The sequence below is a fragment of the Setaria italica genome, chromosome IX, assembly GCF_000263155.2.
Source record: "Setaria italica strain Yugu1 chromosome IX, Setaria_italica_v2.0, whole genome shotgun sequence".
Classification (NCBI taxonomy): Eukaryota; Viridiplantae; Streptophyta; class Magnoliopsida; order Poales; family Poaceae; genus Setaria; species Setaria italica.
In genome coordinates, this window is record NC_028458.1 from 923,076 (window position 1) to 937,287 (window position 14,212).

The window sequence follows — 14,212 nt, forward strand, 5'->3', positions numbered from 1 at the left end:
ACCGGCGACGACGCGTCCATCGCCCTCCTGCACCGCCTCCGCGCCGGCGCCACCGTCCACTTCGTCCACCACGCCGACGTGTGCTCCGCCGCACCCGAGGACCTCGTCACCGACCTGGAGCCGGCGCCGGGAACCAGTGTCTGGTACTTCTACTGCGTCAAGAAGTACAAGAGCACCCACGGCAGGCCCGGCGGGCACAGGCAGCGCGCCATCGCCGCCAGCGACACGTGCTGGCACTCGGAGGCCGGCGCCAAGGAAGTCAAAGGATCGGAAGGCGGCGGCACGGTCTGCCACCTGTCCTACGGGCGCAAGGACGGCCGATCCTTCAGCAGGCTCGGGTGGTGCATGATGGAATACGACGACGCCACCGGCGGCAGCGACTACGTCCTGTGCAAGATTTACCGGTCGCCACGCGCGCAAGTGAAGCCGTCGTCCGCCGCGTCGAAGACGTCCAAGCGCAAGGCCGGCGGTGAGCACCCCGAGGCACGGCCGGTCAAGTTGTTCCACGAGCAGGACACCTTCTTCTTCACCGACGACTATGCTGTGCCCTCCACGGTGGCCCAAGTCAACGTCGGAGGCGAGGAGGAGCAGCACTGCCGATCCATGTTGCCGGCCGAAGAGCACTGCGTCGATCTGGACTTCTTGGATCATGACGTGCTTCCGCTTACTGACGACGAGATGGCGATTCTTGAGTCCCTGTTGCCGGCCGAAGAGCAGCAGTTTCTTCAGCACAACACCCAGCCCCCGTTGCCGGCCGAAGAGCAGCAGTTTCTTCAGCACAACACCCAGTCCCTGTTGCCGGCCGAAGAGCAGCAGTTTCTTCAGCACAACACCCAGCCCCCGTTGCCGGCCGAAGATCAGCAGTTTCTTCAGCACACCACCCAGTCCCTGTTGCCGGCCGAAGAGCAGCAGTTTCTTCAGCACAACACCCAGCCCCCGTTGCCGGCCGAAGAGCAGCAGTTTCTTCAGCACAACACCCAGCCCCCGTTGCCGGTCGAAGAGCAGCAGTTTCTTCAGCACAACACCCAATCCCTGTTGGCGGCCGAAGAGCAGCAGTTTCAGTTTGAGGACAGCACCCAGTTCACCATCGGCAAGTTGTTGGGCGACGACGTGAACGTGTACGAGTTCATGATCAGCAGATGCTGTGGCACGCCAACAGCAATGGCACCACCAGATGCCGGCTTCTTTCATGGCCTCGCCTTCTGATGTGCAGCACTGGCTAGAACTAAACTGATGCATGTGTGCTAATTAGCTCCACGCAAGTTTTGGTGTACAAAAGTGTAGCGTAGTAAGTAAACACAAGGGCACCATCGGTGCGATGTAAGATGACTCAATGTCAGCTGCTGTTTTCGGGGAGGAGCGCCCGTAGTCATTGCCCCGGGGACGTAGGCCACATTGGTCGAACCTCGTTAACAAATATCGTGTCTTGGTGTCATTCTCCTACGCGTTTATTTGTGTTGCTGTTATGATCTGAGGTTACCAATGTGTCTGTATTATCCGTGGCATTCTAAGATGGATTTCTGATGTGCTTAAAGACACAGGGCTAGAAATTAGATAGTTCATGATGAGAGATAAGTTGAGAAGCGCCATGTTCAAATAATATTCAACTAAGTTTCAACCCCCAACCTTTATTTTGTGCTTGGCGTGTTCTATCATTTTTTTTGGGTACCATTATCATTTAGTTGTGATCCGTGGTGAGATTACCGATATCACGTGTTGTTTCAGCAGTAAAGAATGAAAAAACAATCGATCAGGTATAGTATCCAAGCAACGCTAAGATATTAACTGGAAGATCTGGGTTGGATTTTCTCTATTTTTGGATTGTCTTAAGAATCCTCGTCAGAGGAGATATAGGAAAAGAGTCTTCGTAACATCGATTATGCAGAGTGAGATGTGTGGCTTGTCAAGGCATGGTGACCTGAACATCTTTGATCAGACCGAGACATACAAACAGCAATCCTCGTTTTGTAGAGACCAACATACATCACTCATGTCTGATCTCTGATAATTCATAAGAAGGTATAGAAGGCAAATTTTCTGCTCCGAAAGCATGAAGTGATCCCTCTGGTTCAAGAGAAGCAGGATCTGATCAAGAAAATTGAATACCTTGCCTCTGCAGCCATACATTATCAGTCTGACCGCACATAGACATGTCAAGATGGCAGGACGTAGTAGTTCATAAATTTGTTTACTTCGTTAATGAAAATCAGATACAAGATGAATAGAATCGGAACAACACATTCAGCAAAAGTTGCGCAGACACATACATGTGCCTGCACTGTAAAATAACGGAGGCAAAGCATTCCACATCATAATGATAAACCATTTAACAAAGAAGTACTGAAACTCGACGGAGAGGAGGGGCCACCATGTTGTGTGAAATAACGTACTATGCCCTGTTGTTCCACGAGCAGGACACCTTCTTGACATACGACTATGCCCTGCCCTCTACGGTGGCCCAAGTCAACGTCGGAGGCGAGGAGGAGCAGCATCTAAGCACGCAGGACGGCGAATTCGTCGAGACCTGGTATGGTCTGCTGCCGTCGGATGTGGCCCAAGTCAACGTCGAGGAGTGGATCAGAGGGATGGAGATGTTCGGGGACGAGGAGGAGCAGCATAGCAGCAAGCCGGAGCAAGACGACGGGTCCGTCAAGGTAGCGCCCCCGATGACGGAGGATATTACAGTCGAGGATTATTTGCTCGCCCCGGAGACGACGTCCGGCGAGGCCAGCGGGATGCCAGCGACGTTTACACCACCGGACGCCGACCTCTTGGATGTCTTGGAGCGGGACAGCGAGTTCAGAGTCCTACAGGAGCAGCAGACCTTGCAGATGCAGGAGGCACACGCGGCCGAGCCGGATCCCATGGCCGAGTTCACCCGTGGTCTCCAGACACCGCATGCAGCGGCGATGGCATTGGCATGCCAACATCAAGAGAGTCACTGGATGATGCAGAGCTTTCTTCAAGCATATCCTTTCCAGCTTCCATGTCTCATGTATTGACAAGGCTAGAAGCCTAGAATTAGCTAGGTTCTTTGTGCTGAATGCTGATTAAGCTGCGCACAATTTTTTTGTTTTATATCAGGTGTAAACAAGGGTGTTGTATGAATCAAACATGCTGTGCTTGAATTTTATATAGCTTGTTGAATCAAAGTTCATGTTCTTTTCTTGCAATTTCATGGTGAGATCGCCAACATGCAGTGAACGTCGTCCTCGCCGCCGAGGACCTTGCCGCCGACGTCAGGGAAGCACTCGTGCCCCGGCACCGGCCCCACCTGCCCGTCCTTCCCCACCGGCAAGTAGTGTTTTTGGACGATTCCCCAAATGTTGTGTGTGTCGTTGGTGGAAGGCAATTGACGCAACGTCTAGCGGTCTGAACGCTGGCGGTGCTCCAGCGAGCCGAGGCACAGAGCGAGGCGGCACTCATGGGTCGCCGGCCGTAGCTGTCGTCGTTCGGAATTAAGTCCCTGGGCGCGGCGGCTCTCCGGCTAGCCACGGGATGCAGCCAGGGCGGCGTCGCTGCGTCGAAGCAGGGAGGTCTGTCCACCCCTGGTACCCTTTTAGCCGTTGGATGGGGCTCGTGCGGTCCAGATCAGGCGGACGGAGGACGCGGTCATCCTTGTCAGGCAGGCGCCGGAGCTGGATGCCGCCACCGCCCACCGCCATGGCGGAGGCTGGAGGCCCATGTCCGGCGCACCCTCTGGAGCTTGGTGGAGCACGCTCGCGGGCACGTCGACCGAGGACGCGGGGAACGTCGTCACCGCTTCCTTCGAGCGGAGGACAGTCCTCTGGGCAAGCGTCCGTGGTGGTGCCGGCTCGTACCTCGTCGTCGCCGCCAGCCCTGGCTTCCTACTGCCGGCTGCAGGAGCGCTGCTCCGAGTTCCATCGCTGGCGTCTCACCGCACCATTGCTTCATGTTCAGAGAACAATGTTGGAACAGCTGTTCGTTTAACAGCTGCTCCGGCGAGGCACGGTGTGCAGCGGAGGCGGCATCCTTGCGACGACCCGGGCGGACGGTAGTCGAGAACAATTGACCGGGGGCGGACGGTATTTCAAATACCGTCCCCCCCTGGGTCCTTGACAGCCATCCGATCGATCTCGTGAGGTCCAGATCGGGCGTGGGTTGCGCTCGGGGATGATAGGCCTCGTCGGGCAGACAGGCGCGGCGCGGGAGCTGCACGGAGGCATGGCGGCGCGGCGGAGGCCGGATTGATCACGGGGCGTGGGGAACTTCGTTGCCACTTGCTTCATGAACAGCTCGCTCTGGTCTTCTTGGCAACCGCCCATGGGCCATGGGACGGGGACGTAGGGCCAACCGGCCGCGGGGCCGTCGGGTCGGGTCGACGTCGACCCTCGTCGCCGTTGCCGCCGGCGCGTACGAGGTGGCGAGCACGGTGAGGGAGTTGGCCGTGGACATGCGCACCTACGCGTCCATCCCGAGCATGAGCGCATGGTCAGTCAGGGAGATTGATGAGGCTGGCGGCGCCTGCCATTTGAACATGGATCAAATCAAACCAAACGTATTGCTGCAGTTTGCATATATGCCTTGATTAAAATGGACAAGGTGCCATGCATCGCGACATTCTTTATCGTATCATGTTGTATGCTAAATTTCAACATTGAGGTCCTGATTCTGACATAGTAGCAATGCCACTGTGGCATGGTACAGGTTGCAATCCAGAGATGATTTTGAAGTTGCAGTTGTACCTGAACTCAGTTGGCTGAACTGCTTGCCACGGATGCGGTGAAAATGGAAACTGCTTTTGTCAATGCAGTATCTTCGATCCTTATGCTGGATCTACAATATCTGGACAAAACGATGATGCAGCTCCACATTTCTGTTTCACTTTCAGGCTTTAGTCTGCAGCCAAGACGTTGGATTGCACAATTGCACTCCGTGTGCCAGGATCCATTTTTTCCCCCCAAGATACAGTGATTAGCATCGTCCAATATTAACACACGGATGCCATCTATGCCATCACTAATTATAATTGTTTCCTGACCAACTGTCATCAAGTCGATATGTCCGAGTGGTTAAGGAGACAGACTCGAAATCTGTTGGGCTTTGCCTGCGCAGGTTCGAATCCTGCTGTCGACGCATTTTTTCGAACTCCATTTTTTCCATCAAACATTTCTTTTTTTGCTAGTCTAAACTGGCCTTTTTCTGGCCCGGCCCATTGCCATATCGCCTTCGCAGCGCACCCAGCCCACCAAAAAGCTCCAAGGCACGGCATTCGCACAGCCCCCGTCCAGAGCGGAACAGCGGAAGCAACAACCAACGCCGCCCAGCTGTCGTCTCCGCCTCTCTCTCTCTGCCTCCCCTCCCCCGAATCGCGTCGTCCCCTCTCCTCGTGTCGCGAAACCCTCGCCATGGCGGAGGCGCCCGAGAACGCCGCCCCCACCGCCACGCCCGCCCCGCCGCCGCCAGCCCCCGCGCCTGCGCCGGCGACCTCGTCCCCGCCTCCCAAGTCGGGGATCCCGGCGCGGTACGACCTGGACGCCAAGTGGGACGCGTGCCTCGACCTCTCCATCCGCCGCGTCGCCTACTCCTCCCTCGCCGGCGCCTTCACGGGCCTCCTCCTCTTCCGTAAGGAAACCCCTTACCTTCCCATTGCGCTTTATTTCCTGAGATCTGGCTGCGGCCTGCTTGGTGTTTTGCCGATGGATTCGTAGTGTCGTCTGTTGGTCTAGGGTTAGTGGGGATGCGAGATGCTTGTTCACCATTTTGACCAGCCTGCCTGCCCTGATGCGGGGCGAGCTAAGTTGGTTACGCTTCTCCAATTGATACCATCCTTTTGCACATTACGTATGATCTGATTGCTTTAGGGTATTATATAGAGATAATATTTCGTGCGATCTCCTGTGATTAATAATGTCACATTTTACGGAATTGAGCTGTAGAGTCATTTGCAAATGAATTTCGCGCTGCTATTTGTAGAGTCATTGAATCAATGGCTGTTCGATGAGAAAATTAAACTGAACCTGGGGCGGTGAGGACGTTGGAATGTTCTTGTGACGAGCCCTATTGATGGATTTTGGGAGCATGCTATATTGCTTCTTATATTGGTGATGACTATGGTTGCTAGCAAAACGTGCGCGCTTATTGTGCTTTGGTATATGCTGATTGCCCTGCTAATTGGTCTAATGATTTTGTATTATGAACCTTTGTGCTGGTGTAATTCTTTAGTGCTCAGTTGCATGTTGTCTTTTGGAATTATAGATCATTAAGAATTGTGCTGCTACTGCATAGCACTCGGGACATGGATAATTAGGGTGATTATTGTGTTGGTCATGCCTAGTGCCAAGCTGTGCTGGAAAGGGTTCTGTTGTGACTTATTTTTTGTTAATATGAATTGCGATTTACTGACTTTTATTGGTAAATAGCTTCATAGTTTGCTACTCACCATACAACAACAGCAGCAGGAAAGCCTTTTACTCCCAAGCAATTTGGGTGGGCCAGTTTGCTAGTTACTCCTACAATGAATCTTATAAGTTTGTTTGCACAGCCTATTTGCTTTTAAGTTGCCATCCTTTCACCTTTGTTTTCTAATGTCGTGGCCAATTGATTGTAGCATGTAAGATGTATTATTCTGGGTGATCATTGATGTGAGGCTATCTAAAATCATTATCTGATCATCAACTAGTTTCCTGCCTTTGTATGGAATAATCTGCAATTCTGTTAGTTAAATTTGGACCTTGTTTTATTTCCGCAGGTCATCTTCTTAGAAACTGTATTTTTCTCACTGTTTACTGCCTTTCGTTTCTGAATTGCAGCTTGTTTCTTGTATATTGTGTCTTTTTTTTTCCTGAAATGCTTTCTTGTTACCTGAAGTGAGCTTGTTTCCTTTAAACCACCTTTTTTGTTTCTGGTGCACTTTAGCTCGTGAGTATGTTTAGCAAGCAATATTAAGTTTTTAGATGTCCACTAAACTTCCAAATTAGTTTTAGACCTAGACTCTTATTGAATTTTGAACCATACATCCATAGTAATACGCTGAAGATACTAATTGCAGCAGAAGAAAGTTTGCATGCTTGAAACATTGACTATTGGATTACATCCGTTGACATGTTGAGTTGTGCTGTTTTGTACAGGTAGCCCTACTACTCGCTGGGCGTCGGTTGCCCTTGGAGCTGGTGTGGGGATAGGAGCTGCATACACTGAATGCTCGTACTTATTCAATGGTGCTCCTCCAAAGTGGTCACCCAAAGTATGAACTATTCCTTCTGCCCACTCTGAAGTAACTGCTATCTCCTTTTCACTACTCCTGGTTGATCTATCTGCTGACTGGTTAAACATCATCATTATATGTACCAGTGTGTCTTTATCTGGTATGCTAAAGTTACTAGCTCTATGGTTATGAACATTGTGTACAGATTTTGATAATTCATTTGGTATATTATTCTATGGATAATATGATTATCTCACATGATCTAAGCGTGCCTAGTGACTGCTGCATTCATCTTCCAATCTATGAACTTTATCTAGGTAGTTTTCTTTTGCCCCCCAAAGAAAACTCTGGTGATCTTCTGAATACAACTTGCTTAACGTATGATGATGCATTTATCGATGCTTTTTGAAAGTGCCCCACTTTCACGTTGATTGTAGCCTTAGGTAGTATTGTTTTGCCCCCTCAAAGAGAACTCTGGTGATCTTCTGAATACAACTTGCTTAGCGTATGATGATGGATTTATCGATGCTTTTTGAAGGTGCCCCACTTTCATGTTGATTGTAGCCTAAGGTAGTATTGTTTTGCCCCCTCAAAGAGAACTCTGGTGATCTTCTGAATACAACTTGCTTAGCGTATGATGGATTTATCGATGCTTTCTTGAAAGTGCCCCACTTTCACATTGATTGTAGCCTAAGGTGAAACCACATTGTTATCCTATTGTTATCCTTTTGGTGAAAGCATGACTTCCCTAGCTCAATCAGATGATATTTTGGATGATATTGTATTGCTATCCTTGGGTGAATTTCTGCCTTTTAAAACACCACTGGAAGGAGTCCTGATGATTATATTACCAAGTCGTTACTTGTAGTAGAATGCAGTGCAGTGAGCACTTGTTTTTTGTGAACTAATTGTTGGTTTTACATACTTAATGTTTTATTTTCTTCTATCAGGGGGAGGACAAGTAAGCGCCGCCCATCGGATCGGTCCATCTCGGTGGAGTTTTGGAGTGTTCTTGAAGTGATTGTTTCATGTTGGTATCGGGCATCCTCTGGCCATAGTATGTCATTAAAGTTAGATGCGACTCACTTCTGAGTTTTGTTTACACTTTTGTGCAAACCTATTCCAATTGTGGTCTGATGACCCACGGGATGCGCACTGCAAGAGCTTTGTAAGCTTTTCTTGAAATGGCGGCTTGGTGACCAGGAATAAGTTTTTCATCATGTGAACTAGTTCGCACCATGCATGCGCGTTACATTGGTATACTCAGCTCACTATTACTCAATCCGTTTCTGGGGTGTGACTTGATCTTTATCTGTATGCTCAAGTTCTTCCAGCATTTTTCTGTACAAACTTGTGAGTTTCTTCTCACTTCACTTTGTTCCTGCGTATTCCTTGTGACTATGATCTTAATAAGTCCATTTTACGACCCCCAACAATCCACTCTCTGTTTGACTCCCTGAAGGCCTGAACAAAATTTAGCTTTATTTACTCTACCAAACAATTTCAGTTGATTTGTCTTTTGTTTCTTCACGATGCTTTTATCGTTGCTTTTCATGCAATTTTATATATTTAGTATTAGATGCTTCTCATGAAAAATTCTTAGAACTCAATGTGGAAAAGACAAATCTTGTTGTAACTGGAATAGTTGGTAGGCCGAGTAAATGGAGTTCAAACCTTTTCTTAAGGATTCTAAGCGGGCATCCTGTTCAAATAACATTGTTTGCATCCAAAGTCCATAGGAATCCAGCACAATGTCTGGCAAAATCTAGGTTATCGATTAGTGAAAACAAATGTTAAACCAGGAGCAGCAGGCATGGCCGGTGGATCGTCCGGCTCCCGGATCCACGCGACCTCACCGCCCCGCAAGAACACATCCTTTTGGAGGCACGCATGGCGGTTCAAACTCCAAAGCCAACTGCTGCTGCTCCGCTCCGTGCACCGGCGCGTCTCGCCGCCGTGGACCAAAAGCCTAGGAACCCAGCGGCGCACCAACACCTTGTCCGTCCACGCCTCCACGTCTACCACCCGCCCCGCCATACGGAAAAAAAAAAAAAGCAAAGCACCGACCAAAAATGGCAGCGGCAAGGCCGGCGCCACCACCCGCGCGCTCGCCCTCCCCATTTCGCCGCTGTTCTTCATTCGTCGTTCCCTCGTCCTGCGCGCGCGAGCGCCTCCGCCACCCCGTGCTCCCCCGCCTCCCCGCGCCGCCACCGGCCACTCTCACCGCGCGCCTAAGGCCGGCGCCGTCATGTTGCACTAGCCGCGTTCTGATTCGCCCGGTGCATTGCTGGTCTCCGCGCCCGCCGGCCGGCGAGCATCCTTGCCATGGGCAAGGGCTCGGCGGAGCTCGAAGCCGCCGTGCTGCTGCACGGCGACCTGGACATCCGCATCGTGGAGGCCAAATGCCTCCCCAACATGGACATCATGTCGGAGCGGATGCGCCGGTGCTTCAGTTCCTGCGGCGGCGGCGCGGGGGCGTGCAGCGGGGACCGCCCCAACGCCCCCCCCGACGGCCTCCGCCGGGGCAGCAGGTCGGCGAAGAAGAAGATCATCACCAGCGACCCCTACGTGTCCGTCTGCCTCGCCGGCGCCACGGTCGCGCAGACCCGCGTGATCCCCAACTCGGAGAACCCCCGGTGGGAGGAGCACTTCCGCGTCGAGGTCGCGCACGCCGCCGCCCGCGTTGAGTTCCACGTCAAGGACAACGACGTCTTCGGCGCGCAGCTCATCGGCGTCGCCTCCGTGCCCGTCCACAAGATCGCCGCCGGTGCGCTCATCAGCGGCTGGTTCCCCATCGAGGGGCACTGCAGCAACTCTCCGAGACCGGCGCCTGAGCTGCAGTTCTCAATCCGATACGAGCCGATTGAGGACAACCCGTTGTACAAGGATGGGGTGGGCGCCGGCCCTCGGTACTCCGGCGTGCCCAACGCCTACTTCCCTCTCCGGCGAGGTGGCCGTGTTACTCTCTATCAGGATGCCCATGTGGCCGATGGTAATCTGCCCAAGATTGAGATAGATGGTGGCAGGATCTACGAGCATGGCAAGTGTTGGGAGGACATTTGCCACGCCATTATCCAAGCTCACCATCTGGTTTATATGGTCGGCTGGTCCATTTACCACCCTGTCAAGCTTGTGAGGGAGCCTACCAAGCCATTGCCCGGTGGAACGCCGGCAACGCTCGGGGACCTCCTCAAGGGGAAGGTTCGTGAGGGAGTCCGCGTTGTAGTGTTGCTTTGGGATGACAAGACGTCGCACGACAAATTCCTTTTCAAAACGGTACGGTTTATTTACTTCCAACACAAATTCAGCTCTTTGTAAAAGCGCCTATTATGAACTCCTAAGTTACTGACAAACAGCACCCCTGTGTTAGGATTACTCACAATTTTATCCTGTTCAATTAATTTTAGATTTATCCTGGACAATCTTCATCATCTGTTAGAAAAAGGAAAAAAGATCCTTCATTGAAGAATAGTCTGATAGAAATATTTTAGGTTGAATGCAGGATGGTGTCATGCATACACATGACGAGGAAACTAGAAAATTTTTCAGTCATTCAGGAGTACACTGTATATTGGTTCCTCGTTATGCCAGCACAAAACTTAGCATTTTCAAGCAGCAGGTGAGGGTTCCTACCCAATATAGTGCTAAAATTAACATTCTTGTTACCGCACATGGTTCTCTCCATCTGTATGCCTCGCATATTTCTACAGTGAAATGGTTATTTCCAGCAACATCTCTGTGAAGTTCCTGTACTTTATGATGTATAGTTACTGGTAAATCATTAAGACAGTTTTCAACATAATGGGAAAGGCTTACAGGTTCAGTAAATGGAGTGTGGGCATGGTGTGGAGTCACAAAGCATTAGATATTAGCAGGCTATCATGCATTTATGCTGCAAGTTACTGTCGGCATGTGCATATTCTCAATGACATTCCTTTTTGCAAGGAACCTCAAGGAACTTTTTTTATTTCCAGAAAGAGAGTACATACACTCAGCAAATTTTTCCCTGACATTTACTATATATGATTGAAAATTATTCTGTACGCTTGCTAATGTTGAGTTTCTTTCCTCCAGGTTGTTGGGACTTTATTTACACATCATCAGAAATGTGTGATTGTCGATTCACAAGCAGCTGGAAATAATCGCAAAATAACTGCTTTCATTGGTGGTCTTGACTTGTGTGATGGCAGATATGATACACCTGAACATAGGCTTTTCAAAGACCTTGATACCATTTTCAAGAAGGACTTTCATAATCCAACGTTTCCAGTAAGTTCATCTGTTCATAATTCCTTTTCAATTATAGATTCATGCCCTTACATAAAATATTCGAAATTAATTTTTTTAAAGTTTCAGCTAAAGTTAGTGACAACCACTATATATAGTAAAACCTACTCTTCTTTTTTTTAAAAAAAAAATGAACATCAGTGCATCCTTTTCTGGTTTGCAGGTTAATTCCTATGGACCAAGACAACCATGGCATGATTTACATTGCAAAGTTGAGGGTCCTGCAGCCTATGACATACTGACAAACTTTGAACAGCGATGGAGAAAAGCTACAAAATGGAAAGTTAACCTTAAGAAAGTTGCCAGTTGGCATTATGACACATTGATAAAACTAAACCGGATGTCATGGATTGTTTCACCAGCTACAGGTGAAGCGAACGCGCATGTTTGTGACGAACAGGACCCAGAAAACTGGCATGTACAGGTGTAGTACTTGGTTATGATCTCAAACGTTTCAGTAATGTCATGGATTGAACTATTTTTGCTTATTTTGGTGTTTGGCTAGGTTTTCAGGTCAATTGATTCAGGATCCATAAAGGGATTTCCTAAGCTTGTTCAGGAGGCAGAATCACAGGTTAGGCTATCTGCCTTTTTCATAAGTGTGCATAGTGCAACCATCAAAATTAATGCCCATCGAGTTCTTCTTTGATGACTGGTTATTTCTTTGGATATCTTTTCCTACTAAGTAGCTCTTACCTTATTTCTTCTGCAGAATCTTGTTTGTGCAAAGAATTTAAAGATTGACAGGAGCATACATAGTGCTTATGTGAAAGCCATCAGATCTGCACAGCGGTTTATATACATTGAGAACCAGTATTTCATCGGGTCTTCATTCTGCTGGCCTTCATGTAAAAATGCAGGTTGCCCGCAGCTTGTTTCAATCTAGTAGCAATCGAAGCTAATAACTTGTTTTGTTATTTGCATTTTTCTTTGCTTTGCAACCAGTAATTACTTACATAGTTAAGTTTCACATGCAGCCATTGCTTGGAATAGTTTCATCCATACCACCATAATAGATAGTTAGATGCCCAAATATTAATGGAAATCTCTAATGAGATCAGGTGCGGATAATTTAATACCCATCGAGCTGGCCTTGAAGATCGCAAGCAAGATCAAGGCAAAGGAGCGATTTGCAGTGTACATTGTCATACCAATGTGGCCTGAAGGGATCCCAACCACGGCTGCCATGCAGCAAATCCTCTTTTGGCAGGTTTGCTCCCCCATCATATTTCACTCCATGATGAACTGAAATTAGACTCTGGAATAGACAACCACAGCCCAGAGATAGTGGCATGGCATGGCACGCCATTTCTCTGGTAAGGTCATCATATTCTAATATGATTTCGTTTTAAGGGGCAAACCATGTCTATGATGTACAAGATTGTCGCGGATACTCTTCAGAGCCAGGATCTCTTTGATGCCCATCCGCAAGACTACCTGAATTTCTACTGCCTCGGCAAACGTGAGCTTGCCGACGGTGACATCTTGTCTCCGAAGACCTTATGCAACGACACCTCTCCTCTGGTACGACACATCAGGCTATCCACTAGCACCATTTCCTCCTTGTGCAGAAACATCAAACATGCATTGGAATTGGAAGCGACTGACAACAAACAGAGTATGACGATATGTTTTTCTGTTCCTGAAAAACTTCAGCACATGGCTCAGAAGTTCCGGAGGTTCATGATCTACGTGCACTCCAAAGGGATGGTCGTCGACGACGAGTACGTCATCATCGGATCAGCCAACATAAACCAGAGGTCCATGGAAGGCTCCAGGGACACCGAGATCGCAATGGGCGCGTACCAGCCGCACTACAAGTGGGCTGGAAACACATGCCCTCCTCGCGGGCAGGTAAGCCTGATGCTCACTGATGATGAGTTCCTCCAACCAAGAGTGCCGGCGCATAACAATGGAGTAGTGATCGATGCCTGATGGTCGCCTGCAGGTGTACGGGTATAGGATGTCGCTGTGGGCGGAGCACCTGGGCACGGTGGAGGAGTGCTTCCGGCGGCCGGAGACGGAGGAGTGCGTGCGGCGGGTGAAGGAGATGGCGGAGGAGAACTGGCACAAGTACGTGTCGCCGGACGTGGAGGAGGAGACGAGGGGTGGTGGCCACCTGCTGAGGTACCCTGTCCAGGTAGGGAAGGACGGGCAGGTGGGGCCGGTGCCGGGGAACGAGTTCTTCCCGGACGTCGGCGGCAAGGTCCTCGGCGCGCAGTCGTCGTCGCTGCCCAATGCCCTCACCACGTGCGTAGGCTCGTCTCTTCTTGGTTGTGTTGGTGGCGTGTGTTGTAGCTCTGGTTTCTTGGTGCCAAATGTTGTGGGTAACATTTGGAAGAAAAGAAATCGCCAGATTTTTTACAACAAATCAATGCGACCGGATCAGGTTTTCTAACTATTCAGAACGATGTAATGTTTTGAAGAAGGGCGTGCGGTACCCTGTTCATCCGCGAGGAGATTACTCTTTCTCGATGTTTTTCAGTTTCTTAATGTTACTTACTGTGCTTGAGGTCGTTTACATACTTCTGTATGTCAGCATTTTTTCTTCAGTAGTTCTCTGTCTAACTTTCCACGAGAAGTGTATAACTTTCCTTATTATGTTGCGAGCAAAAGATAAACAAGGCTTTTTTCAGATATTCTACATCGACGAGCCCATGCCCACCTTCGACTTCTACCCTGGCTAGGCTCTCCGCTTCGGAGACCTGGATTTCGCAGCCTACCACCTGGGTCAACTGCACCTCTGCCACTCAGCTG

At 49.7% G+C, this 14,212-nt stretch overlaps 2 protein-coding genes and 1 non-coding gene across 3 annotated transcripts; all 3 read left to right on the forward strand.

Annotated features, from left to right (window-relative positions):
* Positions 1-5,015: 5,015 nt before the first annotated feature.
* TRNAS-CGA lies at positions 5,016-5,097 on the forward strand. The gene has a single exon. It is a non-coding gene; the product is annotated as a tRNA-Ser (tRNA).
* A 144-nt stretch (positions 5,098-5,241) lies between these two features.
* On the forward strand, positions 5,242-8,536 carry LOC101761104 (protein SPIRAL1-like 1). Its single transcript, XM_012848762.3, has 3 exons — positions 5,242-5,586; positions 7,092-7,207; positions 8,119-8,536. Exons 1-3 carry the CDS (start codon positions 5,370-5,372, stop codon positions 8,131-8,133), a joined length of 348 nt encoding a protein of 115 aa, XP_012704216.1. The 5' UTR covers positions 5,242-5,369; the 3' UTR covers positions 8,134-8,536.
* Positions 8,537-9,450: 914 nt separating this feature from the next.
* Positions 9,451-13,897, forward strand: LOC101761488 (phospholipase D delta). The gene is made up of 10 exons (XM_012848879.2): positions 9,451-10,444; positions 10,671-10,787; positions 11,243-11,437; positions 11,619-11,879; positions 11,961-12,029; positions 12,168-12,315; positions 12,517-12,665; positions 12,809-12,979; positions 13,112-13,309; positions 13,404-13,897. The coding sequence occupies exons 1-10, from the start codon at positions 9,494-9,496 to the stop codon at positions 13,851-13,853; spliced, it is 2,709 nt and encodes a 902-aa protein (XP_012704333.1). The 5' UTR covers positions 9,451-9,493; the 3' UTR covers positions 13,854-13,897.
* Positions 13,898-14,212: the final 315 nt, after the last annotated feature.